The 27,170-nt window shown below is 42.3% G+C and overlaps 2 protein-coding genes across 6 annotated transcripts; both read right to left on the bottom strand.

The window, feature by feature from the left end:
- Positions 1–194: 194 nt before the first annotated feature.
- Ppn (Papilin) lies at positions 195–22,297 on the bottom strand. Of its 4 annotated transcripts, XM_068299622.1 has the most exons (18): positions 21,870–22,295; positions 10,959–11,019; positions 10,713–10,891; positions 9,626–10,654; positions 9,259–9,562; positions 5,619–9,192; positions 5,309–5,488; positions 4,873–5,043; positions 3,725–4,764; positions 3,473–3,656; positions 3,205–3,405; positions 2,954–3,124; positions 2,133–2,701; positions 1,914–2,064; positions 1,360–1,785; positions 1,079–1,237; positions 894–1,013; positions 195–828 (listed from the first exon to the last, which is right to left on the bottom strand). In XM_068299622.1, the coding sequence occupies exons 1-18, from the start codon at positions 21,890–21,892 to the stop codon at positions 665–667; spliced, it is 8,706 nt and encodes a 2,901-aa protein (XP_068155723.1). In that variant the 5' UTR covers positions 21,893–22,295; the 3' UTR covers positions 195–664. The 4 variants fall into 4 exon arrangements, with proteins under 4 accessions (XP_068155723.1, XP_068155726.1, XP_068155724.1 ...); XM_068299625.1 differs by lacking the exon at positions 1,360–1,785 and having other exon boundaries at positions 21,870–22,297; XM_068299623.1 differs by lacking the exon at positions 4,873–5,043.
- A 1,636-nt stretch (positions 22,298–23,933) lies between these two features.
- On the bottom strand, positions 23,934–26,440 carry mIF2 (mitochondrial translation initiation factor 2). Of its 2 annotated transcripts, none has more exons than XM_068299997.1 (4): positions 26,244–26,440; positions 25,437–26,135; positions 24,956–25,375; positions 23,934–24,893 (listed from the first exon to the last, which is right to left on the bottom strand). In XM_068299997.1, the coding sequence occupies exons 1-4, from the start codon at positions 26,343–26,345 to the stop codon at positions 24,060–24,062; spliced, it is 2,055 nt and encodes a 684-aa protein (XP_068156098.1). In that variant the 5' UTR covers positions 26,346–26,440; the 3' UTR covers positions 23,934–24,059. The 2 variants fall into 2 exon arrangements, with proteins under 2 accessions (XP_068156098.1, XP_068156099.1); XM_068299998.1 differs by having other exon boundaries at positions 25,437–26,124; positions 26,244–26,365.
- Positions 26,441–27,170: the final 730 nt, after the last annotated feature.

The following is a 27,170-nucleotide window of genomic DNA, read 5'->3' as shown; positions in this document are numbered from 1 at the left end:
CTTGTATAATTTCAAAAATACAGAAATGAATATCAATACAATGGCATTCATTTCGCTCTTAATATAGTGGCGGATCCTCGATGGGGAAATGAGGAAAGTTCCCTTCCCAAAACGGATTTCCTCCACATAAAATTAAGAGCTAGATTACCAGTTGGGTTTTCATTACAATTACAATCTGTCAAATCACCTGGGTATTTATACATATGCACTCGTTTTTATTAGATAAATTTTTTAAATTATTTACAAATATTATGGTTTTTTTAAGACTTAAAGACTTTTGCTCGTTGCACAAATATTTATCGTAGACTCTATATGTATATATAGAACAATAGAGTGAAATACGCTTTTTAGCCATGTTTCTTCCTTCAACTATGGAGATTGAATTTAAGATAATTCAAGAATATAAATAGGAACAAAACATAAAACAGAACTAATACTATTTGCTTGGTGTGCTTGGAAGAAAAAAATATATGTATATCGTAACTAACTTAAAAAATTGTTCGGTATTTCGTTGTTTGATTCTTGTAAATTAGATATTTGGTTTAACTACATTTTAAAAATGGGATCGCTGCAAATTAATCGAGTGAAAGTTGAACTAAAATTAAGTTTTATGGGGCAATTTTTGTTGTTGTTTTTTTTTCCTTTCTTTCTATTATGTGCGGAATTATAGAGCATTGGGATGAGGCTGCGCAATTTGGCCAGCAAGTGTGCAGGATCTGCAACAGAACTGGGCGTAATATTTATTGACACAATATTGTCCAGCCACGATAAGCTTGCAGTTGGCAAAGTAAGGATTATCAATGCACTCAGGAGACACAGGTATGATAGCTGGAAAGAAATTCCCAATCAATATTAAATACAGAAACAATAAATTTGAAGTCAGAATCCCTTACATTGAATGGTAATCGTCTCTTCGCTTGAGCTCCAGTTGATATTATTGCGAGCTGTGCATCCATAGAGTCCAGAATCCTGAACATTCACATTGCTGATTACCAAACGATGAGGCTCGGATGCTAGAATAATAAAAATATTCCTTGTAACGATGAGGATTTAAATTCAAGCGAATAAGTTGACTCACATGTAATCTGTATGCGTTCACTATTTTGCAATGGCACCTTATCCTTGGTCCATGTTACCTCGGGCACTGGATAGCCTTGCACAGCGCAGCTAAGGGCAATGGTGGAGCCGGGCGTGTACGAATTTTGAGGGTTCGCACTAAGGACAGCATTGGCATTGACTAAGAGAAAGAGAAGACAATCGTTATTAATAACAAAGTAACTCTATTGATTTTTGTACCCTTTCAACATTCAAATTTTCGAGATCCCATGCCAAGGTAAATCATGCAAAGCGTCTACTTACTTGTAGGTGGCGGTATATAAGCTGGACGCGAGGGTCTATATGGATAACTTGGCCTCTGTGTCACTGGCGCTGTGGCCGGATCTATAACATACTGCAAATATTGGTCATCCGCCGGATTTAGCGATCGGGCTGGGCCGACTGCCTTTAGAGTGACAATTAGTGAGGCAGGTCGTTGATTGTTATATGCATCGCAAGTATAGACACCCAGATCCGACAATTGAATCGATCGGAAGAAGAGTGAATAATCCCGAGTCATTTCAGCCCGCTCGCTGGCACGACGACCGAATAGTTGATTGTTTCGCCACCAGCTTACATGCGGTGCTGGATAGCCACCGGCTGGACAACGCACCAAAGCCGGACTATTCAATTGCACTATCTGGGTAACATTCTTCTCGCCAAACACATAAGCGGATATATCCTTAGCAGCTACCAACACCAAGCAGATTAATCAGAACAAGCGTCATGCAAAAATTTTGGTTAGTTACCAAGCACCAAACAAAAATAAAAAAACAAAGCACAAGACCAGATCAAAGGTATTTAAACTTTTGACTTACCTGTCACCTGTAGATTCACCTCACGACGAACTGGCTCACCCAGGCCATTGCTGGCTACACACACATAGGTGCCATCATCGGTTTGACGCACCTGAACAATTGTCAAATCGCCATTGGACGTCAAAACGTATCTACCCTGGTTAGTATCGATCTGCAAGTGAATAAAATAGAACATTTTTTATGGTCAAATTTCTTTTGGGAGTTAATTTAATAACCTACCACGACATTCTTAAGAGACCAGGTGATATTTGGTGGTGGATTACCAGTGGCGAAGCAACGTAAGACAGCAATTCCACCAATTGAGGTGTGAGTATCCAGCTCGTGCTGTTCTTTGGGTTCCAGAGCAGCTTTCACGTCGCCTGGGTAAAGAATAGCAGGGGCCCGAGTTACTGGTGGCAGAGTGGGTCGTGATGGGCGGACACAGAGATGTCCACAGCCATCACTGCAGCATTTATTGTCACCACGGCAGTCCGCATCATTGTAACATTCGCGAGCACAGTTGCTGGCATTGGCTGCCAGTTGGGGACATTCTCCAGCCTTGTTAATGTCGCGACAGATGGGCTCAAATTGACGATCGCCGGAACTAACCACCTCAATGGCACATTGCTGGCCTTCGGGACAGTCGTAGTTCTCGCAGGGATTCTCACAAACGCATTGTGTACACTCTGGTTGCGAACGGGCCGACTCCTGGCGAACGCCATAAGGACAACGGAGATCGCGGCACTCGTTTTCGTAACTCTCGCAACGACTTTGGCCAATTTCATTATCAACCTCATTGTCCACAGGCTCTGTGAAGACGAAATTAATGTTGTGATTAGCAATATTATGATAAATACTTAAATTTACACTTAGTATATCCCGCCCGAAGAAGAACCCGTGCAAACTTAAGGTTAATGAAAGTGCGGAAGAAACTAAAACTACTTCAACTATTTTTCTACTGAATCAAGCATTCTAAATAAGGGTGGGCAAAAGGTGGATGCAGGGTGCAAAGTGCAAGGTACAAGGTGCAAGTTGGTGTAGAAGCTCTTGGACAGGCTTACTTCCGCATTGATTCGTGCATGCTTCAAAGGAGCGGAAATTGTTCTGATTGCCCGAACAACCAGAATAGATAAAGGATACACAATTTCCGCGAGCATCATCGTAGTACCAACGACGCTCCTGGACCGCTGGTCCATTACAGCGACCGATAACCACCGGCAGCAAACAGATTTCTACTTACAAAACCAGAGATACATATACAAATGGATTAGAAACCTTGAACACTTGTCGCACATGACATTTCTTTTGTTACCTTTGGCAGTACCTGCCGGGGATTGGGGTTCACGTCCTGCTATGCAAACCGTTTGACACTCATAAAGATCGTTAAATCGATTGCCTGTGCCATCGCAACCGCCATAAGTGAAGGGTTCACAAGCATTCTTGTCGCTATTGAAATAGTATTTGGTCTGCCACTGAGTGCAAGGACCTGAATCCACTTGCTCATGGCAAACGTCTTCAACGCATATACACGCACACGACTGATTAGATATTGAATTATAAAGGAGACTATAATTACTTACCGACATCCTTAAATTCGCCACATTGACGTTCACACTGATCACGGGTCTCGAAACGATTGCCATTGCCGCCGCAGCCGCTGTACGTGAAAGCTGTACAGGCCAGTTTATCGGTATCGTAGAACCAGGCAGTGGTATGATTGTCGCACTCTCCACTCTCGGGCGCCAACGTACAGACAGAGTAGACCTGCAATAGAAATGCAATCATTTCTTAAAACCATTGGTCCACATACACAGTCTGGGGCTAATCCTTACTGGCTGTTGTGGTTGTTCTGGTTCGGGTGCTGTCTGATCGCGACAGTACTGCAAGCAGGCTTGCTCCGAAACAAAGTTGTTGCGATTGCCGCGGCAACCGGTGAACTCGAACTCCTGGCAACCGCCAGTACGCTCATCGAAGTACCAGCGGGTAGACAGATTATCGCAACGTCCACGAACTGGAGGTAGGGAGCAAGTGGTTTGGGCATCATTGCACTCGTTTTGACACTCCTCTTCACTGCCATAGTTATTGGCATTGCCGCCACAGCCAGTGTACGTAAATTCGTCGCACAAACCCTCCTGACTGTTGTAATACCAACGTGTCACATTCTCATAGCAATTACCCGAATCGTAGGCCAGGAAGCATTTAGATGTATCGGGCTCTGGATGCTGCTCCTCAGGATCGGGCCCATCAAAGCGATTGTCTATCGCAGGAGCACAACGCGCGGAACAGTCTTGCTCGGTCTCGAAACGATTATCATTGCCACCGCAACCGCCATAATAGAATTGCTGACAACGATTCTCTGTAGCATTGTAATTCCATTTGAGTACATATTGATCACATGTACCCACATCTGCCGGCTGATCGCACAGGTTAACGGCAGGCCTTGGACGAGTTTGGGTCTGCACTGGTCGTGGCTGTGGCTGGGGCTCAGGTTCGGGCTGTCTGCCACAACGTTGCTGGCAGTCGGATTCTGTATCGAAACGGTTGCCATTGCCGCCGCAACCACCATAATAGAACTGAGTACATGAGGCAGAAGTTTTGTCGAAACGCCATTTGATAATCCACTTGTCACATTCACCCGCACTTTCGGGCTCATCACAAACATGGGCTGTACTCTGGGCTGGCGGAGGTGTTGGCTCTTCTTTCTTCTCGCAGCGTGTCTGACAAGCCTCCTCGGAGGCAAAACGATTCTCGTTGCCGCCACAACCGCCATAGTAGAACTGACGGCAGGACTCTTCCTTGGTGTCATAATACCAGACACTCTCATAGTTGGCACACTCACCCACCTCAGCGGGAATTTCACATATATCCTTGGCTGCCGGACAAATGGATGAAAATTTGTTAAATAATTATTTGCTCTGGGCATCCCACTGGGGATTCCTGCACACATTTAAAGCAGCCGCCAACAACATTTAAAGCTTACCAACTTGCCGGGGACAATGGTCTTCACATGACTCCAATGTGGGGAAATTGTTCTTGTTGCCACCACAACCCGTGTAGTAGAAGGGCACGCAGCGTTTCTCGGTCTCAGAGAATTGCCATCTGGCATGCTGTTCGCTGCAATCACCAGTTTGCTTAGGTAGTGAGCATTGCTCTGGGTGGTTGTAAGTGACAGGAGGAGTTTGTTTGGTGTGGGGAAGTCGGGTTCAGGTTCAGGTGCAGGTAAGAAGTAACAAGCAATCATGCGCATACAATTTAACCAATAGACCAAGCAATAGGAGGGAAATTGTGGGAAAAACATAACCGTTAATCAGGATAAAAGAAATTAAGTAATAGCTTAACAATAAGCCCAAGCAAAAATTAAACAAGACCCCAAGCTAATAAAAAGATACAAACTAAGTTAGTAGAGGAGATCAAACCTTTAAGTACGCCCGGTTGACGACAGCTATAGGAGCAGGCGTGTTCTGTGGGATAGTTATTCTTGTTGCCCTTGCAACCGCCATAGGTGAAGGGACGACAGACATCGGTCAGATTGTCATAGTACCAACGCTCAAAGTTTCCAGCACATGGACCGCTCTCCACTGGCTGCTCACAAGCAGCTGCAAAATTATCAAAATTAATCAATTAGTTAAATAATTCAAAGTGCTTTGCTTTAGCCAGAGATCTGACTCTGTTTTTTTTTTTTTGCTCATCCCTAGATCTTTTCCAGTAAATGTTCCCTTTACTTACGTATGCTTTCACTGATCGCACAAGTTCCCTTGCACTCCTCCAGACTGTTGAAACGATTGTTCGTGCCGTAGCAACCACCATATTGGAATTCCTCGCAACGATTGCGTTCGGCATCAAAGTACCACTTCTTGGTGTATCCCTGACAGGGACCAGAACTCTTGGGTAGCAGACAGACATGTTGTCCTTCGTATTCTTGACAAGTATCTTTACACTCGGCTTCCGTCTCAAAACGATTCGCATTACCATCGCAGCCTCCGTACCAGAATCTAGCGCAACCGCCATATGACGTATCAAAGTAGTATTTGACGCTGAAGTTTCCACAGGAGCCCGTCTCCTTGGGCAATCCACAAGCCTTCTGTGGTGGTTCTTGCACGTTCTCGCAGCCACCAAACTTGTCGTCTGTGGCCTTGCTAACACCATCGGGACAACAGCCGTGCTCGCTCTCCAGGCAAGTGCAACCCTCGTGGTTGGGACCCTTGGCAGGAGTCTTGCCATCCTCGCAGCACTTGAACTCCGTCTGAGAGCAGTAGCAGCCATGATGATGTGGTCCTTTGGCAAAGGTAAGACCATCGGGGCAGCAACCGAATTGAGTAGTTTCGCAGGGGCAACCTTCGAACTTGGGGCCACTGGCAGCTGTGATCTTGTCGGGACAGCAGCCATGGCGAGTGGTTTCGCAGGCACAACCCTCTTGGTTGTAGCCACGGGCGGCAGTCTTCTGATCCGGACAGCAGCCATAGGGAGAAGCATTACAATCGCAACCTTCGAAGTTGGGACCACGAGCGGGCACAATATTATCAGGGCAACATCCATAGGCAGCGCTTAGACAGCAGCCCTCACCACTTGGGCCATGAGCTGGTGTCTCGTTGTCCGGACAACATCCGAATGGTTCCGCCGTGCAAGCTGAGCAGCCTTGTCCATCAGGACCAGCAGCAGGAGTGCGACGATCTGGGCAACAGCCGTGTGTTGTACTCTCACAGCCCTTTGATGGTTCTTTTGGTGCTGCTTTCTCCTCACAGCCTTGGAAGTTCTCACCCTTCGCTGGTGTCTTACCATCCGGACAACAACCGAACTTATCGAACGAACATGATTTAGCAACCTCAGCTTCAGGTTCGCCGGAGCCCTCAATTTCAATGGTGGTCTCTTCAGGGGCGGAGGTTGTTGTAGGTGGCACCGTTGTCGTTTCTGGGCATCCTTCATTATCCTCACCCTCAGCAGCAGTGAACTTGTCTGGACAACATCCAAAGAGAGTTTCGGCGCACTGCGATTTCGGACAACCCTTGTGGTTCTTGCCCTCAGCTGGTGAGACGCCATCCAAGCAGCAACCGTACTTGGTATCAGCACAAGTCTTCGCAATAGGACAGCCTTTGTCAAATGGTCCTTTCGGTGTAGACTTGCCATCCGGACAGCATCCGTATTTGGACTTGGAGCATTCCTTCTTCTTGGGCGTGCATTTACGTAGCTTATCCTTTCCGATTGTGGATTCCCAGGTATTTGGCGTAGTAGAATCAGCCTCCTCATCTTTGTCGGATGAGCTCCAGATGTCGCTAGTACTGCTGCCATACTCTGTTGATAATGAACTATCAGTAGATCCCTCAGTGGTGCTATCGGAAGTTCCTTCAGTGGTGCTATCAGAGGATCCTTCAGTTGAACTGTCTGTAGATCCCTCTGACGTACTCTCGGTTGATCCTTGGGATGTGCTTTCTTCGGTAGCAACACTTTCGGTAGATTCCGTAGATCCACTTGAATCCGTGGATGCTTCAGTGGATGAATCCGTTGATTCAGGAGACGCAGTTGAATCAGTAAGGTCAGTCGATTCAGTAGCATCCGACGAACCGCTAGAACTACTACCGTCTGTAGTCGATCCATCTGAAGAACCAGTTTCGGTGCTTTCGGTTGAGCCGGTGTTGTCTTCCTTAGTAGAGTCAGTTGTGTCATCTGATGAACCTTCAGTAGAGCCATCGGATGTGCCATCGGTTGTATTATCGGAAGAGCCAACAGTTGAGGCATCGCTTGATGCATCAGTTGTGACATCGGTAGAGCCATCACTGGAACCATCAGATGAGCTTGAACCATCAGTAGAACTTTCAACAGTGCTTCCAACGTCGGTTGTTGAGCCTTCGCTTGATACAGAGGAACTTGAAGATACATCCGCTGTACTTTCTGAACTTGAAGCATCTGTGGTGCTAGAATCGTCAGTCGATGAGGATTCGGTTGTATCCGTGGAAGTGTCGGGGGTACTTTCAGTAGTGTCTTCAGAGGTAGACTCTGTCGATGCGGAGACATCACTGGAGGTTGTACCATCAGTCGTGGACGTTGCTTCACTTGGGGAAGATGCATCAGTTGATCCTGATACATCAACTGTAGGCGATGCATCGGTTGATTCTGATCCACTTGTAGAAGCCGATTGCTCAGTTGATTCTTCGGAAGCAGAAATATCTGTGGTGCCACTCGAATCGGTAACTGAAGTTGTAGCATCACTGCTATCAGTTGTTTTATCGGAGGAGTCAGAGGACAGGTCTGAAGAGCTTGATGCATCTGTGGAGCTGGAAACATCTGTTGATCCAGATATATCAGTTGTAACATCCGACGATACTGATGAAATATTGCTAGATTCTGTAGATGCATCAGTTGAATCGCTAGATTCAGAACTTGCACCGGAGGATGCTTCGGATGTTGCGTCACTGCTTTCAGAACTGGAAATGTCTGAGACGTCAGAGGAATCTGATACATCAGTTGTAGCATCGGAAGATGACTCAGTTGTTTCATCGGTATCTCCACTGCCTTCAACAGACGAAATTCCGCTGTCTGATGTACTCTCTGTATTATCTCCAGAGCCTTCCACAGTACTATCTGTCGAAGCCAAGTCTTCAGTGGTGGATGTATCTGGGCTATCACTCAACATCAGCTCATCAGTGAACAGTGTGGATTCCGTTTCTGAATCATCGTCGGTTTCAAATTGGTCGGTGCTCTTTGTTTCGTCTGGAAGACTGTCGGTAATTAACTCAACATCACTGTCATCTTCAGAGCACTCATCCTCGTCGTCTTCAATGGGTTTATCAGTGCTGGTAAGAGGCAAAACCTCATCATCGGTGCAAGCATCTGTATTACATTTCTCGGATATGGACTCCACTTTGTTTGCATCACAGTTAGATGCCTTAGTACCATTTGAAAGACACAGGACCTCTCGAACACGTTCACCACCACCGCAAGGTTTGCTGCACTCGTCCCAAGGCCCAGTAAACCATTCTCCCGGACACTCCTTTGCTTCGCCCTCGCATTCTTGTTCAGCATTTGGTTTCGTATCGGCATTACATTTGGAATCATCAGCGGCTGGCGTAACCGTTTTGCCATCGAACTCCCCGCAGATAACTATGCGGGACTGGACTCCCTTACCACAAGGTGCCGAGCACTTGCTCCATTCCGATGAGAACCATTGTGATTCGCATTTTGGTGACTTGCATTCCCTGGTTAGTGAGGGGACTTCTGGTTGACAAAACTCCTCGGGATAGACTTTGCCGTCCTTCGATCCACAAATAGCCGTACGAGTCTCAGTGTTTTGGCCACAAGCGTTGCACTGTTGGTAGAGTAAGGATCCTGTGAAAAGGCACTACCCCTCATATGTTTTCTACAGAATACTTACACCACTCCATTGTGAAATAATCCAATCAACACCCTCACAAGGTGCCAGGAGACATGACTTCTCCACCTCAGGCTTATCCTCGACGCAATCCTCATCAGGCAAAACACGTTTACGTCCGTTTTCTTCAATGTAACAGGTAACTTTACGGGTTTGTTTACCATCGCCGCACAGTTTATCGCAAGGTGTCCAGGGACCCAAATGATATTTCGGGCAGTTTTTAACATCACGATTGCATTCCTGAGTCGTAGCCGGCTTATTGCCAACTTTCTCCAGGCATACTGCATCATCTTCAACCGTATGTTCACTGCAAAATTAAAGGTTTACTCACATATCTTATGTAAGGCTTCAGAAAATGAATGCGTCTTACCCATCTGATGAGATACGAGTGCAGGTTACTGTTCGGTTTTGGAAACCATCAGAGCCGCAACCCTTTGAGCACTTGCTCCAGTCGCCCTCAACCCAGTGGGGAGCACAAGGCTCTGTTCCACAGGCTTGTTCCTCATCGGGCTTAGCATTGGGATCGCAGAGTCCACTGTCGACCTCCTGCAAGTTAATACGATTGTGGCAAGTCACTGTACGCTTGTGAGTGCCACCGCCGCATGAGGCACTGCAAGGACCAAATTCGCGATGTGTCCATGTATGGGCATCCGGTTGACTGTGACTCAGCGACTCGGGAATGCTGTACTCGTAATCAATGCTGACATTCTTATCCTGAACCAACATTACAATGTAAATGCTCTCGGATATGGGACCACTGCAAGTCAGTTGATCGGGTGCAGCAAATCCCATGGGTTTGCGCTGATAGTTCCACCAAGAATCAGCAAAGAACATGGGACGTGGGAAATCAATGCGCCAATTACCGTTCAAGTAGTAGTGACCACTCTGATTACGACAGGCCAAATAGTTATTCGACGGGCTTGACTCTACGATACGTATATTGGTTGCACCTTGTGGTACCAACAACAAATCATTATATCCAGCAGCCAGATCTCTAGAGCTATAAGTATTCTGAATTGTTTTACAGGTGCTACCATCTCCACCGCACTTGCGGCACTTGTCTTCCTGGGCATCGCTGCCCAACATCATATCGCAGCCCACTTTCTCGCACTGTCCATTCACACAGACATCGAGATCCTTGTCATTGCAACGTGTGCCATCGACAACCTTCTCCTTCTGCCTGTAGTAGAACCGTTCGCCCTTTGGCATACAATTCAACTCACACGGATTGGGTGCATTGGTATAGGGCACCCATTCGTAGAGAACTCCATCGAATTTCTGGTCATTGAAACGCGAACATTGCAGCGAACGAAAGTCGGGATCTTCGTCCGGACAATCTTGAGTGTTGCAGGAATAATAACGGCGATCGCCACCACTGCAAACGGCATCGCCATTGTGACTGTAAAGAATTCAAACGTAGTATCATAAGCACTTCTTAATCGAAAGGCTTTGCTTACTCTCTGTTTAGACACTCGCGCGTCTGATAAGAGACACCACCACCGCAGGTGCGTGAACAATCGGAAGGAGTACTCCATTCAGTCCACTCGTTGGGATCGTCACCCTCGCCACCCGGCGTCACCGAACTGGCCGGTAGATACATATTCGCACCATATTGTCTTTTTTGTCGTAGTCCGGGCTAAAGAGGAAAACGCGTGCCATTATGCGGGCAATTGTGTAAATGAAGTTCAATCCTGCATACTTACGAATCTACTCTGTGAATTATGGATGCCTATAAGTATGATGAATGCTATCAAGGCAGTTGAGCTGCAAAAGTGAAACATAATTTAATTAAACATTGTAGCGTAACTACGTCACATGTAGCATGTTTGTTGACTTTGCCGCATGCTTGACCAAAGAGGCACTCGAAGTCTCATTAAAGATGCAACAGGCCAGTGCTGTAGGTGTAGGTGACGATGGTTGACATGTTACTCTCTGCATTGCTTGTCAAGCAACTTGGACTTTCTCACACACACACACACATACACAACAAACACCACGTCCGGCCAAGGTGTACAAATAAACTTTTCTAGGGCTTCCCAGCAGCAACAACAACAACTGCAACATTGTCATCATGAACTTGTTTATGCTCTCTGGTCACTGCAAACAAACATTGAACTTGTTTTTGCTTAAAGACAAACCGAAATGTTGGAGGAGGAGATGGAGTAGATGGATTGGGGCATTGAAGTCAAAGATGGGTAACTTGGTCAAGTAAAAATTTGCGATTTCTTCTTGGTAAGATTCAGTTTTTGTTTTTATTATTATGCGTCGCTGGGGCCATAAATATGCAATGCCACATAAACAAGACATAATTTAGAAGCGCTTCCTGCCGATTTGCCAAAAAAATAAAAAGCGAACCCAAAACGAAAAAGCAAAAATAATAAGTACCCCTTACCCCTCTAGGAGAATATATGATTATGCCGCAGACAAGGCGACGCCGCCACCGCTGCCAGGAGAAGGCAAGGAGCACGCAGACAAGTTGCGTGAATATGTCAAAAGCGTTCAATGTTGCAGTCAGAGAGACACAGAGAGCCAGCAGGAACTGCTACTACTACTACCAGTAGTAGTTGTCTTTCATTGTTGGGGTCTTGCCAATTTAATTTCTGACACTGCGTGCATTCCCCTGTCCTCCTTAACAGTTACCGCCTCGTTTTGTTACACTTGGACGCCTTCGAGTTGATGTCTTTTTAAGGGGGCGGGGAGAAGCACGCAGCAGGCGTGCTGCTTATGACAGGAGCAGAGAGCCAACGAGGCAACCAACCAACCAACCAAGTGCAGGACAAGTTGCAGTCGCAGTCAGTAAGGCACGCCAAGTGTGTGGCCATAATTTTTATGCTTCTGTGTTGGCATTTTAATGCAATTTGAGCGCATTTCCCTTTTGAAACCAATGCCAGGACACCTATTGCTTTGGCAAATGCCACCAAGACAACGACAACGTCACACATTTCACAGTCCATTGAGCATCGGTTGTAGCTAGAGATGTCACAGTAACAAATATTGGGGAAAGGGGGATAGGATGGCGTCGAGCAGACGCCTCCTCTGGCACAGGATACAGAAGAAGACACAATTAATTGGGCAAAATCTGCTGAGACAACATAAGCACAACCGCAACTGGTTCATGAATTTTTATGCCCGGTTTATATTTTTGTTCTTTGTGGTGCCACTGATTACGCAAAAATTATGCCCCCTTTTGCCAACACACACACATACACAAAAATAAAGAAAGAAAGGAAAAAGGCAATGTGCCACATGTGGCGGATGCCACGTGATATATACAACATAAACATCAAATGAGTTACATATGTATGTGATAGAGCATACTCTCCTCTGACATGTAAACCAACTCCACCCACCGACACCACCACATAAATGTCAAACAAATAGCCCCCACAGCGGAAATGCTAAATTCAACAGAAACCCCAACAATAATACCAAAAGAATAATAACCACAAAAGCCAATGGGGGCCAAACAATAGTTTAGTTTGCCTTTTGCCAATGCCCTAAATTGGTAGTGAAGGATTTTCAACACTAATAGCCCCCAAGATCAGGTCAGGCCGCTGGAGAATAATGTGTCATTTGAACAATAGCAACCATTGTGCATTGTCTGCTAGTGAGTGGGACAGAGAGAAAGAGAGAGAGAGAAAAAAGAGACAGAGATTTACAAGAGACTCAAACCCAACATTCTTACAGATCTTCTGACTTAACTGCAACCCATGTAAGGACACGCAAACATGAAATTTGTCATTCGGTAATGATAATTCGTTGAGTCAGGGGAGTTTCAGGGACTCAGATTTTCGAATACTTTTCATAGTATATATTTTAGTTAGTATATTTCAAAGCAAGGCAAAGAAGACACAAAAACACCATCTAACCCCTTTCTATGATTGTTTCTTGTAGTTCTTAATATAAACTTTTCAGGTCAAATAAATAGATATTAATTGAGATCTCAACCCACACACCCCTACCACAGTTTCCATCAATATTTCAGGGCGAAACTAAGTCAACAATAAGTATTTGTTCGAAATCACTTCACATACCATTTGTCTATATGGCCATGGAAAAGTGCGTTTTGTTTTAAGTATTTGGAAATATCTTCTAGGCAACAAGTGCATTTCCAGAAATGTTGCAATGCTCTCCCCCCCATATACAAAATACAAATTCATAAATAACTAAAGCGCCTCGGTAATGAGCCACAGCAAAGCAACAATAACATTTAGCCACTTACTCCCACCAAGAACTCAAGAAGAATAACAAATTACATTTAATTTTATGTACTACATACCCATATACAAATAGACTGTATAGTATGTGGCAAGTTTTATTTTTCAAATCTAAACAAAAGTTGCTGTAGCAAAAATAAATTCTAAGCAGATTTCACACCTGAAGACAGAGGCTGGCGTTTGATTTGTTTACATCACTCATGACTCATCGTTCCCCGAGGTTGCATCCCCGCCCACAGCCCAACAGCACAACAGCAACACTTAGTGCCTGTTCCCATGCCACTTGAGTCAAACAGAGGGCAATAAGGGCATTGAGGGTAAGTAAAGTATTGTGCATACATACTCGTTGAATGCCAATCGAAATGTTGCTGGGTGCAACAATTGTGCGTGGCATGCTGATGCCGCACTGGAGCCTTTGATGAAGATGGAATGTTCCTTGAATGCTTCATGGGCAACCCCCCACCGATTCACCACCGATTTTCCAGCTGCAATGCAATCATTTGACTTTTGCTGGCCCCCCTCGTTTTTATTTTTTGTTTTCTTGCCTTTTTATGCTGATTGTAATAAAATGCTGGCATTTTATTCTGTTCTTGTTGTTGGTGGTGCTGCTGCATTTTATCTTCGTTTTCGCTCTCCTTAGTTGCCTTACTTTGCATTGCAGCAAATAAAAATTGCAGCCAGGCGAAATATTTTAGCGTTCAAAATTTGTGCAAGTCTTTGGAGCGTCTCGGCAACATTTTGAGACTTTGTTATCAAACTTTTTTCAAGTGTGACCTTAATCAGCATTATTGTTGGTAGTGCACACAAAGCTAAAGAGGCAACAATATTATATTAAGATTTGGCTCATTAGTTCAGAGTATCCTTGAGCATCTATATAACTAACTAACTACATGCTATACGTATCTCTCCTATATCTGTATTTAGAAGTTTTGTACGCACACGTGCAAACACAATTACATAGTCACACAATTAACGCAAGATAAACATAGACTAATGCAAAACGCCAAATTGTGGCCAGGTAAATGCTGTTGCTGGTGCTGCCGTTGCCATTGCCATTGCCAGTGCTGTTGCTGTTGCTGGTGATGATGACTCTATGAGGAGGTGGATGCTGCCTCTCCAGCTACAAAGACGACAACTACGACATTTGTTGCAACGGAAGTAAATGTTTGCATTGTTGAAATTTTAATTGCATTTGCATAAAGTAAGGTACACACACGTACAGCCTCTGTGTGTGTGTGTGTGTTTGTGCCTTTGGCAGATTGTCATTTTGACTGGCATAAGAGCCTATGTACCTAGGCCATGCAATTATCAATTTCAAAATTAATTAAACTTAATTGAGTGGTGAAAATAATAAACATATCTAAAAAGGGTTTTGCCATAAGGTTACGCAACATTTTGTAATGTTGCTGAAAGGCATTTTAGCTGCAACAGCAACATCTACAGCAGCAACAGCAATGGCAACAACAATGTTTGCCTATTGAAATATTTGTCACGCATTTGACCAAATGAGCAAAGTAAATGGGCAAACAAACAATCTACAGTTAGGAGACTCCAAAGAAAACTCAGACAGACACATAGAGAAGATATGTGTGGAGGGATTTCACTTTGGTTGCAAACTTTTTGCAAAACTTACTGACCCATAAATTTCACTCACACTCGCTGACGGCGGCAACAGCAAAAATATTTAACTTGTAAACAACATTTTAATGGCAAATGTTGCAGGCGACCACTTGAAGTGCAATATATATGCGTCTGCAACTAATTAGAGGCAATCATAATGCAACGACACATCATCCCAACAGCAACAACAACCGAACCCCAAGTCAGACCCAAACAAACATTGGCAATTTTCTATTTGCCCAACTCATTTGGTTTGAGATTGCAACAAGCTGCTTGAGCTTCAAGTTGCATTCACTTATAACTAATAGCACTTGAAAAAAAAAAAACAACATCGAAATGGGGGAGCTGCAGGAGGAGGCCACCTGCCTAACTACCAACCCACCTGCCTACCCAATTATTGTAGGCACTCTTGCGAACTTTGCACCCAGTTGAACAAGTGGGTGAGAGCCAGCAAGTGAGTCTCTTAATCAAGTTGCTTTTATAAACATTTCCACGTCAGTTAATGATAAAAATAGTTCTCACAGGATGCCCCCTAATCTGGCATATATCAGCACATAATTAGCACCATGATATTACACATATGTGGCCAATAAACTACACACAGCATAGCTATGGCTGAAATGGAGGCAGAAACGAAAATGAAATGAATATAAGTATATACATGTATATGTATGTTTTCAACAATATATTCCAATTCTGCATAAAAATTATTAGTATTTTTTTCGACTTTTTTGTTCTTTTTATAGAATTGTTATGTTTGTTATGTTTTCAGCAAATGATTATAATGGATGCATGGCAAAATTCAGAGAATTAAGCGGGAAAAATTCATTAATCTTACTTAATCAAAATAAAAGAATCTGAAGAGTTGTGAATATTGTGGTATTTTTTAAAGATTATATCAGGAATGCTATGCCTTTTTTTTATATACATACATACATACATGATTATCTTTATGAAAACTGTTAATCAATGCCGTTGATTCAAGTGTCACCCAATTCCTAGTCTACTTAAGAGTTTAGGGATAAAGATTTGTTTTTTCATCAAAGTTAAAGAAAGATATTGTGTGGCGGATTAGTTTTTATATTTTGAGTTTTGTCGATATGCTAAGTAATAGAAATCCTGTTTATGTATAGCAATAATTAAAATCTCTGATGAAATATATCAAAGCTTACTCTTCTCCACTCCCTCTCTCTCTCACACACTCTCTTTTTGTTTTTTGCTTATCGAGTTCGCTTGTGTTGCCGGCAAACCTAATTATTATTTCTTTGCTTATAAGAAGTGTATATTATTTCAAATAAATTAAATATTCTTAAAGTTCAAGTGATTACCTTTAAAATGCTGCTATTCACATTAAAATCGGTTCAGTGATTCACATTTATATTAAAAATTACTTTTATATTGAAAACGAAAACGAGAAGAAGCAGCAGAAAAAGTAATGGTACGCATTTGTGTGCCCGCTTGGGGGAAGAGTTATCGATATTTGGCTCTAGCTTATTTTTTAGCCGGTTTTATTTTTAATAATTTAAAATGTGGCTGGAAATGCGCCACTGGGATTTGATAAGGTAAGTGAAATTCGATTTCTTATCTACTCAATTAAAGTTTGGAGTTATCTGAATTTTTATACCCTTGCAGAGGGTATTATAAAATTGTTTTTTTTTTATGTATGTACATAGTTCCATTAGGATTAAGTTATCTAATGTTAAGTTACTTTAAAGAATGATTATCGCTTTCTTTCTGGAGATTAAGAAGTATTTCACGAACTGTCATTTCGGAACTTCTCTCTCTTGACCTTGTTAGCATTTAGAATGCTTTAGTCAGCACCAGTCAGTTCAAATAAACAATTGGTGGGAGGCATCATCATCTCGCAGGTTGTACAGGTTGTTTGACGCACACACGATTTTTAAGTTATTTATAATAGCCTTCGAATGAATTGTTAACCAAGTCAATTGCCTGAAATTTTATCACTGACAGCCAAAATGTAGACCAGACATTGATTTATAGCGTAATTACCATTACCCGTTTACCTACTCATACTTTCTAAATGGCCAAAAATATAAAATTCGCTACTCCTGCCAAAGGGAACGGAAGCTGTGCTGCAACGTAACAAACATTAGTGGCAGTGGGTGGGGTGGGGCATGCCCCATGCCCCATGCCCCAATACATACATATATTCATGAGAATAAATGTTTACTGTGGCTGATTTAAATTTTTGGTCATCATTTTGTCCCTGTCATCAAGATGCATGGCACGTCTCTGCCAGCGTTGAGGAGAGAGAGGAGGAGGATGAGGAGGAGATGGGTTGGAACACCAGCGCTGATCGCGATATTTCTTTTTTGCCGGCAGTCAAAATATTTTTATATGTTGAATGTTTCTTGTTTTTTTGTATCGTTGTCTGCCTTTGCCAGACTCTTCTTCCTCGACGCATGTTTCACTTGTTGCCGATTTTTTCTCTCCTTTTTTTGCTGCTGCTGCATGTGACGCATCGCCGTTTGTGTTTTTTTTTCCCTTGCCTGCGTCTTGTGTTGGCCTCTAGTTTGTGCAGAAATTTTGGATATTTTTGCAGTCGAGCAAAAATGTTTTGTCTCCCTCTCTCTGTCGTCTTTGGCATATTTTCGGGGCATCCTTTTTTATCTTCCGCGTTGCAGACCGCGTTCAACGACCTCTGCACCAATGTGGTTTTAGTCTGTTTGGGGGCATTAAACATTAACATATTTGCGGCATTTGATTTTGAATGACTCTGAACTACAATTAAATGCTGCAGATAGTCGGCAGCCTTTGTTAATTAAGCAGAACGAGAACATAAAGTCATGGGAACAGTCAGCAAAAAGGGAGAGAGAGATTAGCAGACTATCCAGCAGAACTTGTCATAAGAGGGACACATTCATTCTCAAACGCATATGTTGCAAATGCAGCATGCAACATTTGCCGCCATGAACTTGGCTACTCAGCGATTGTAATTGATCCATGGAGCGATCATTATGAGAATTATTTGCTAATTTGCTGCATCATTCGATATTCCCATGAATTTTCAACAGATTTCAGATTTCTTTTCAACAAGTCAGATAGGCGCGTTTCTGCACGTTCCGAACACCCACGCAATATATCGGAATATATGTTAACATATTGGCAATTTGGTCTATTAAGAAGTCATTATGCAATTGGAGTGTTTATGCTACGATTCGAATTCAAATCCGCAGGGGAGAGGCAGTCAGAGGTGGGGTATATGTATGTATATATTTATTTCAAGGCTCGTGTCTGAATATCATTTCCGAAGCATACATTTTTCAAAAAATTTACTGTTTACTGAATATCAACAAAACACCAAAAAAAAAAAAAAAAACAGAAACTCTTAATAAACAATTTTTGTGCGTGCCTCTAGGTTGGGGGAATTTAGTGCCTTTTCCAAGAAAAATTATGGTTAAACTTAGAAGAATTCCAATCGCATGATGATCTAACAAGAACTTGAACTATATAATATTTCACTAATTTGTATGGCTTTTGTCTCAACACTTTCTTCTACTTTAATTTTATATGTCTTTTTTTTACTGTTCAAGTTCATAGACGTCACGAGTCACAAATTCTGGCTTAATGGAATGAGGGAGGGAGAGAGAGAGGGAGAGAGTTTTTGACCCCATGGTCGGTCTAAGTTAATGGCCGACAGAAAAATGTTAAGATAAAATTCAATTAGAATAAATTCAATTGCCCAAGACTATAAAAGCAGCGAAACATTCTGTGTGTGTTCTGCGAAATTTTCTGATTAACTTCCTTTCATGCATTTCAAAAAAAGAAAAAAAACGTTTTCATATGTTGACCATATTTTACACAGCCAAATGGAAAATAAAAGATCTCATCAGCAGAGAATTGTGCCTTCGCGTCCCTCTCCTTCTCTAACATCGTCTTTTCTTCCATCCTTCTGGGGTTGACAACGCGTTGGGAATTTTCGCCTTCAAGTGGAAACTGTTTCGCGCAAAAAAAAGACTTTAAAATACAAAACTACTTGACGAATGGTTGTGCTAACTGCCAGCCAGTGAATCTGAGAGTCATAGTGGCAGTCAGTCAGCCAGTCTGTCGGTTGGTACGTCCATCGTTCACAGAAGGCAACAAGTTTCTGGGCTTTTATGTTGTCGGTGCCAGGTTTATGACTTTGGCCAAAAATAAAACGCACGCAATGCTGCGGTCAACTCTCTGGCCAAATGGCCAGATTATACAAAATAGATATCCCAACACACGCTTTTGCTGTCTGTGCGTGTATAGCACATTTTGTGGCCTGATCTCTCTCCAAGTTAGCCGTCAACTTTGAACTGATGTCTATGTATCTCCTCTGTCTCTTCTCTTTGTACATTTTCGACTCTTTTTGGGTTTTGCGCTGAAAGCACTTCAAAGCGCAAGCACTTCACCTAAACTGGGCACACACACACACACAGTCATGGAGGAGGAGGTGGGACGTTAGTTAGGAATAAATATTTACATTTCAATACGAAAATTTGATTTGATTCCTCATGGCACACACAATTTAAAAAACCAACAAAAGGCATTTGAAAAAACACAAACACACACACACAAACAGGTGAGAATGTGTAACAGAAAATTTGAACCAATGTGATCAGTGGGCTTTTTGAAGTTAATTTTTTAGCCGGAAATTCGAAATTGTATAAAATGTGGGGCAGAACTATACTCGATCCATGGAAATCAAATGGCTTAATCAAGGAAAATTTCAAGAATATGTTTGGAAACGGCAGAGTGTCGAATCTTTTTGTGGGATGAGCGTTTAACTAAACGCTAACTATTTAAATACATATACTAAAATTTGTTTTAGTTCCTGGAAATTAGGCAAATATTTCATAAAATTTGTTTAAGTTGGGGAAAGTATTTGACATTTTACGATTGTTTTGGAATTATTCATAATTAAAAAAAAATACACATTCCGCTAAGTTGTCATGTGAATCCTTTGTGTATTTGATAGAAAAAGATTTAAACACATTTCTTTTGAAATTCTTTTCAATGATATGTTAATCGTATCTTTAATTAAGATATTCAGATTCTAATAGAACAAAATTTACTCATTATATACAACAATGTATATAGTATCCAGTATAAACTATTACAAGAAATCGTTCTCTTCCCTAATAGGCGAAGCAAAAAAAAAACCTAAAACTAAAAATACAATACTTTGGAGATACATAGTTTGGAAATAAAACATTTGAAATAATTACAACATTTCTGAAAAAAGTAATCAAATGCTTTGCCACATACATTTTGCATTAATTTAAACTATATTTCATTTCAAATTTAACTTCAATTCAAATTTGCCAGCATTTATTCTTAAATAATTTGCAAAATAATTCTATTAATATGTAATGTTGCAAGTATCCAACAATTATTATAGCATAATAAGGCTTAACACCAAATCTGGTTCAATTATTTGTCTATTTAATTCACAAATTAAATATTTTGAGTCTGTTTTTTTTGCTTTATGAGCACTAATTAATAAACATATTATAGATAATATTGGTGCTAGTATATGTTACTTTTTAAGAATGAATTAAACAAATTATCAATGTTATTTGTTCCAAGACAAGTTCGATTACTTTTAATCAGGCCTTAATCAGAGGTTCCCATTTTCGAATCCAAATAAATTTATCAAAATCCTAATTGATTTCTAATCTCGCTTTTGAAATTTTCCTTTGCCGTTTGCCTTTTAGACAGTTTATTATCTCGTAAACATTTCAATCGCAATTTTCAATTGCAAAACTACTTGTCTAATAAATCGACTAACATAATCGAATTTAATTGGATTTTACTTTAAAATTCAGATAGAAAAATCTTAAGATTTATTTATTTGCCAAAATGTTAAACAACAAAGTAACAAACTTTTTATGATTTGCTTAACTTTTGAAATGTTTTTCAAATGTTTTTTTGCTTCAAATTCCTTGTAAATTTGCTTTAATCAAATATATAAATTGAAGCTTATCATCATTATAATTAACATTACTTTTAAGGTTTTTTCCATTACACTTTATTTTAAGTTAAATTTTTTGAAATTATGCACTCTAAGGACTTAAAATTTGTCATTGAATTACCCCTTGTAAATTTAGTTTGCACCTTGAACCCTTTTTTTAATTGCCTTATAAAAACTCTCATTATATGAGAGAAATAAAAGATTTTTGAATCGAATTACGCTAATTGTGATTGCTGTCAATTAAAAGGAGAGGCAAGCAAATAGAGAGAAATTGAGGGAGAAAGGAGGGCTTTTATTCTGTTTGCAATAAAATTGTTTGAAACATTTTGTGCAATTTTCATTAACAAACTTCAATTACGTTGGCAATGTAATTTGGCATGCAAACAAAACGCTGGCCAGGATAATGCCAGTCGCGTAGTGTCAATAACGAAACGCTGGAGGAGTCGTCCTCATAGTCAACGTCGTGGTCGTGGTCGTGGCCGTTGCCTGCCTGTTGCATAGTCAGCACGTAGTCAGGAAATGAGTAGCAAAAAGTCACACCCACCCAATCCACCCACACCCACACATGGCCAACACACACACACACACAGAAAGAGAGAGAGGACAATCAGTGAAGGATGATGGCAACCAGCCAGGAGCGACATATCAAGTGTTTGCCCATGTAGTTCAAATGAAATTAAAATTCCCATTGACACAGTAATTTGCGGGCCACACAAAAGGAATCAATTTCATGCCAAACACGAACACAGTTTGCCATTTCGATAGATGGAAGGAAGAAGGGGGATATACTACATGAATGTTGTTTGTCAGATGCTTACCACAACCGCCTCGATAAATCCATTTTTGTCACTTGAAGATTGCAGCAGCAGGAGCAGCTTCAGCAGTCAATAGTTGGTTATAAACGAATAATTTAACTTTTTGTATACAGTTAATATGTAGATAAATATTGAAATTGATTGGAGATTTTTTTTCAAAAAGTTTGCCACTTGAGTTTTAATTATTTTGCACACTTCTTCTTATCATGTGGGGAAATAAATTTTTCAATTTGCACTTTGCGCTTGCGCATGGCAAGGACACACGATGACGATGAATTAAGAAGCGAGACTAACTGGTTGTGGGAGTGTGAAGGGCGGAGGAGGAGGAGGACTACTCCACTCGCGGGGCACTTTCTTTCTTTACTTTACACACACACTGAGACTGAAACAACCGAAGGGTTAGAGCGCCCGCCAGCAACTGATCGAGTCGCAGCACATGCGATCGCTCTAATTCTGTGTGTGCTGTGCCATCATCATGAGTTTCCCCCGATCGACGTTGCGCTGCGTCGCTGCTGTTGCTGGCTGGCTGCGGCTGCTGCGATAATGCCAGAAATACAATCGCTTCCGCTGCCTAATCAGGGCTGAGGCACTGGATAAAAGGGTTTTTTTTTTGTTCCAGTCAAAAAACGAAAGATCAAACGTGTACAAAATGTATTTAAGTTAATGGCCCTCCACTTAGTGAATAACTAACTTTGTTTTTTTTTTTGGACAGTGATCCTTTTGGTCAACCGGCTTCTTGTAGCCATCAAAAGAGACTAACATTTCGTTATGCTGTTTAACCAAGTCTTCCGAAGTCTTCAACTGGTTATTCTCTATCTCTCTCTCCGTCTCCCTTTCTTTTCTTCTGTCCATATCCATGTGTGTGTGTGTGTGTTTTCGTATGCGTTTACACATCTTCAAGTTGCACTTGACACCCCCTAATGAGATGGATAAGTTGGGCACATGTGTCGACAACATAAATTTCAGTAGCCTAGGCGATCCTTTGCTCTTTTGCCGCTTATCCTTTGGCCTTTAATTACACACAGTAAAACACATGTGTGTTTACGCAGATTTCTTCATTTTAACAAGCCCCCCAGACACATTGGATATAGCATGTCCATTTCACATGATCTTTCTCTCTGTCTGTCTGCCATTCAATTTGTATGACATTGTTGTAAAATATCGAATAGCTAATGGTGTGGATTACTTTGCCATTAGTTCATTCATAAATTTTACAACAAAAAAAGAACTAAAATAACGTTTTCCAGAAGTTTTTTTTTTTTTTTGGTCTCTATTTCCGCATTCCGATTAAACCATTCATTCTATTTATAATTCTATTTTTTTTTTTTTTTAATTATCAATTTTAAGCCACATTTCCTGTCATGGTTTTTGATAATGCTTCTTTCCTTTCCAAAAAAAAAAAAAAAACTTTGAGAACTAATAGCAAAATGTCTTCGCTTTCGTTTGCAAGAAACTTGGAATATTTATATAGTTTCTTGATCAATAACGGAGAACAGTTCCTTTTTCGGAAACTTCAAGGCTAAATTTTTTTTGGAATTACTTTTGCTTTCGTTCGAATGATATTAGAAATCTATAATTTGCTAAAAAATGAACAAAGTTCCCTCTCATTCGAAATGTTGCTAGAATTTCAAGGGAATATGCGATAAAATTTATATAGAACGACTCTTGACTCTTGGAATGATAGATAATGTTATAGAAATACACTTGACTTGGCGCGCTAAAATGTATGTAAATGGCATTCATTCATTCATTTGGTATGAATATGTATGTAGGACTCTTCTAAATGCGATACTAATTGGGCCTAGGCAGGCATCAACGGAAATCGTTTATCTGCGGTAACGGGTGACGCCAAAGCGGGGCGGGGCGGTACTGGAGACGAAAAGAAGTGCGACGAACTACCAATTAGCATTGCTTTGACCCATTTTGGAGCAGCTTCCGTCCATGGGAGCTCCTTATCAGCTGTATATTGTACTGTGGTTCCTAAGCAATTCTAAGCGCATGTGGGTGAAGGGTGTGTATATGTGATCGAGTAGCATAGCTCGGGCGCGAGATCAACAGGAAGTTGGATATGTTATATAGAGAATTTGTTTTATATAATCTTCACACAAATATATATAATTCATTCAATTTTTTGTAGTAGTGGATAACGATAACAACGACGGCGATGGCTTTGTAGGGACAGTGGTGCATTTATTAGAAACCTGGATCCCAATCCGTTTGCTGGCTTTCCATTTGTGTGGCATAGCATTGAAGAATATCACCAGCTTGAGGCAGAATTTTTGTATCTTTGAAGCGTAGACCACACTCTACATCCTTTTTGATTGAGTCCACTTCGTTCTTTAAATGACGCATAGACTCCAAATGGCCGTCATAGATCACTTCTCCATCGCGTAGCAAGCGGAACTTGTGTGATTTTTTAAGAACGCCCTTGGTACAACGACATCCGGCCACTGGCACCTCTTTGCGTCCCTCGTTGATGATGAAATTCTGCAGAACATTGGCCTCGCCCAGTTGCTCCTCAACCTCGACAGGTGCTAATTTGCTGCTCAGTTGCTCTTTGAGGTCATCAATCAGGCGATAGATCACATTGTAGCTATGTATTTTAACATCTCCGGCTGCTTTGGCTTGTGGTGTTTCCACAGCAAAGGCATAGATGATGGCATCGAATGCCTTGGCCAATTCCAGATCACCCTCGGTCACATTGCCAACTCCGTAATGGACAATATCGAGGCGGCAGCGTTCGTTGCTGTTATAAGTCTCTAGCACATCCAAAATGGCCTCCACCGAGCCATGGACATCGCCCTTGACTATCACACTGACCCTGGGTATGCCATCATTTATGTCCACCTGCTTGACCCGTTGACCACCTCTCGTACGAAAACGTCCAGCCAAGCGGCGTGCCTCTCGTTCAGCCCGATACTTGGCCTGATGTTCCTCCTCCTTTTTGCGAATCTCATCGCTGCTGGACTCGATCTTTTCCCTTTGAGCCTCATGCTCACGATATTTTAAGACGGCATGGGCTTTTTTCTGCAAGAATCGGAAATCTTAATTGAAACTTGACTCTCAGAGTTAAATCTCTTGCTACTCACCTCAGTTTCCACCTCCAAGATGAGTTCTCCGGCCAGGGGAAGCTCACGCCAGCCAAGAATCTCAACTGGTGTTCCAGGCGGCGCCTCTGTCAGAGGTTGACCGTTGTGATCAAAGAGACCCCTTACTTTGGCATGGGCTAGACCACTAAGAAGAACTGAACCCTTTCTAAGAGTGCCTCTGGAGACAATTGCTGTGGATAGTTTTCCTCGACGTGGATCTGTCTTTGATTCCACTACGATTCCCTCGACTAGACCAGTGGGATCTGCTTTCAGGCCCATTAATGTGGCCTGCGTGCTAACAGCTTCAGCCAAGAGCTGCAGATTGGTGCCCTTAAGCGCCGAGATTGGTATGACTTGCACATCGCCGCCATGCTCCTCCAGCGTGAGACCCATTTGGGCCAATTGTTGTTTACTCTTCTCCTACAAAAAGAAAAAGAAATGATTAATTGGAATTACTAAGGGAGGGAGTCACTTGGCTTACAATATTCGCCTCGGGCTTGTCAATCTTGTTGAGAGCCACAATAATGGGCACTTGCACTTCCTTGGCCAGCTGGATAACCTCACGGGTTTGAGCCATTACCCCATCTTCGGCAGCCACGACCAGAACAATGATATCGGTGGCCACAGCGCCACGTGCCCGCATGGCACTGAAAGCGGCATGACCGGGCGTGTCCAGAAACGTTACCCGCTCGCCGTTTTCCAAGGTAACAGTGAAGGCTCCAATGTGTTGGGTAATGCCACCAGCTTCACCAGCGGCCACATCGGCGCCACGGAGCGAATCGAGCAGAGTGGTTTTGCCGTGATCCACATGACCCATTACCGTGACCACGGGAGGTCGTGCCTTTAGCAGTTCCGCAGTTGCTGGTGGCCTGGGTGCCACATCGCGATCCTTTTGCTCATCCTCGACAGTAGTTTCGGGTGTTGCCACAATCCGTGTCTTTGTGCCCAGTTTTTTTGCAATTTCCTGAATGATCTTCAAATCTTGCAGCTTGGCCGAGGCCTCAATATTGTCCGCTCCCTTCACATACAACATAGCCTCTTGCACATCATCTATGGGTCTTCCGAGGGTCTGTGCCAATTGGGCTACGCTCATGTGCCGCCAGATGCTTGCTGCAGCGGATGATTCTCCATTGCCCGTTTGTTGCTTCTTGGGAGAGTACTCTATAATTCTGGGGGATTTCTACATCATTAGTCAGCGTGTACAGTTTTAGCTCCAGCTGCGGCTATATCGTTACAACGCCGCAGTGGCTGTCAAACTGGACAACTTGTGGGCAAAGTTACAATTTACCTTCTCTTCTGCTGTTTTCCTCCGTTTTAGATGAGTGGAACTCACATGCAGTTGTCTCCTCAGCGCAGTACTCAGTCTATAAAAGCAGCTTACGTTCAACATTTTGCATTATTTTTTTAATCAATTTCCTCGCAATTTATTTGTTATGCAAAACAAAAACACAACATGTTCGAAGACCCGACACCTTGAAAATAGCTGTTTCCCGCTAAAAAAAGCTGTCCAATTTTAAAATAGTGTGACCAGATTCCACAAAAAATCCAAATGAAATACCACAGGTGGCGCCACTAAATATTCGACAGGGTTGCCAGACATACAGGGGTCGCTAGTGAGTAAATGGTGTCGCCACTGTGCCTGCTAGATGGCGCTGATTGATCAGTAAATAATCGATCAATTTGGCGGGAAAAATGTAAAATAACTTTTGTGATTCGGTTTTTTTGTTTTCAACTGGAAAATTTTCAATTGGCCTTCTCAATGGCGTGAATGCCAATCACTGCCATGCGAAACGAACTTCAATTTTTCCCCAACTAAAGTCAATAGAGTTTGAAGGACAGGCAGAGCCGGAATCACCACACACACACACAATGAGATAAGGGCTTAGGGTTGGAGGTGGTTGGAGGTTTCCGACTGACGCTGAATGCCACTTAATTCGGTTTTGAAGCGAGTTGCATGTCAAAATGATTGCTCTTCTGCAAACATCGCATCTGTGTTTGAATTATGATGGAGCGCGCAAATATTCCAGATGCAAATATTTGTGCAAAACTACAAACACACACACAAACACACACATGGCAGCTTGAAGTGCAACACTTATTTTGCCCAGGAATATGTAGCTGCAGATACAGGACACTCTTCAACTCAGTCGCCCACTCCTCCATTGCGACCCCCTACTACCTAGCCCATCCTTCAGGCGAAGAACTAATGGCAGGC

The sequence above is a fragment of the Drosophila tropicalis genome, unplaced genomic scaffold (genome assembly GCF_018151085.1).
Source record: "Drosophila tropicalis isolate 14030-0801.00 unplaced genomic scaffold, ASM1815108v1 contig_878, whole genome shotgun sequence".
Classification (NCBI taxonomy): Eukaryota; Metazoa; Arthropoda; class Insecta; order Diptera; family Drosophilidae; genus Drosophila; species Drosophila tropicalis.
Note: the sequence above shows the minus strand (reverse complement) of the source record. Positions and strands in the feature narration are given on the sequence as shown.

Bases quoted from the DNA above. Each gene is read 5' to 3' on its own strand.
- mIF2 (XM_068299997.1), bottom strand. From the start codon at position 26,345: ATGTTGAACGTAAGCTGCTTTTATAGACTGAGTACTGCGCTGAGGAGA. The intron at 25,376-25,436 runs GTAAGCCAAGTG...TTCTTTTTGTAG, and splicing joins ACAAGCCCGAGGCGAATATT to GAGAAGAGTAAACAACAATT. The intron at 24,894-24,955 runs GTGAGTAGCAAG...CGATTCTTGCAG, and splicing joins TCTTGGAGGTGGAAACTGAG to AAAAAAGCCCATGCCGTCTT.
- Ppn (XM_068299622.1), bottom strand. From the start codon at position 21,892: ATGGATTTATCGAGGCGGTTGTG. The intron at 3,657-3,724 runs GTAAGGATTAGC...TTTCTATTGCAG, and splicing joins CAGAACAACCACAACAGCCA to GTCTACTCTGTCTGTACGTT. The intron at 2,702-2,953 runs GTAAGCCTGTCC...TCGTCTTCACAG, and splicing joins ATGCACGAATCAATGCGGAA to AGCCTGTGGACAATGAGGTT.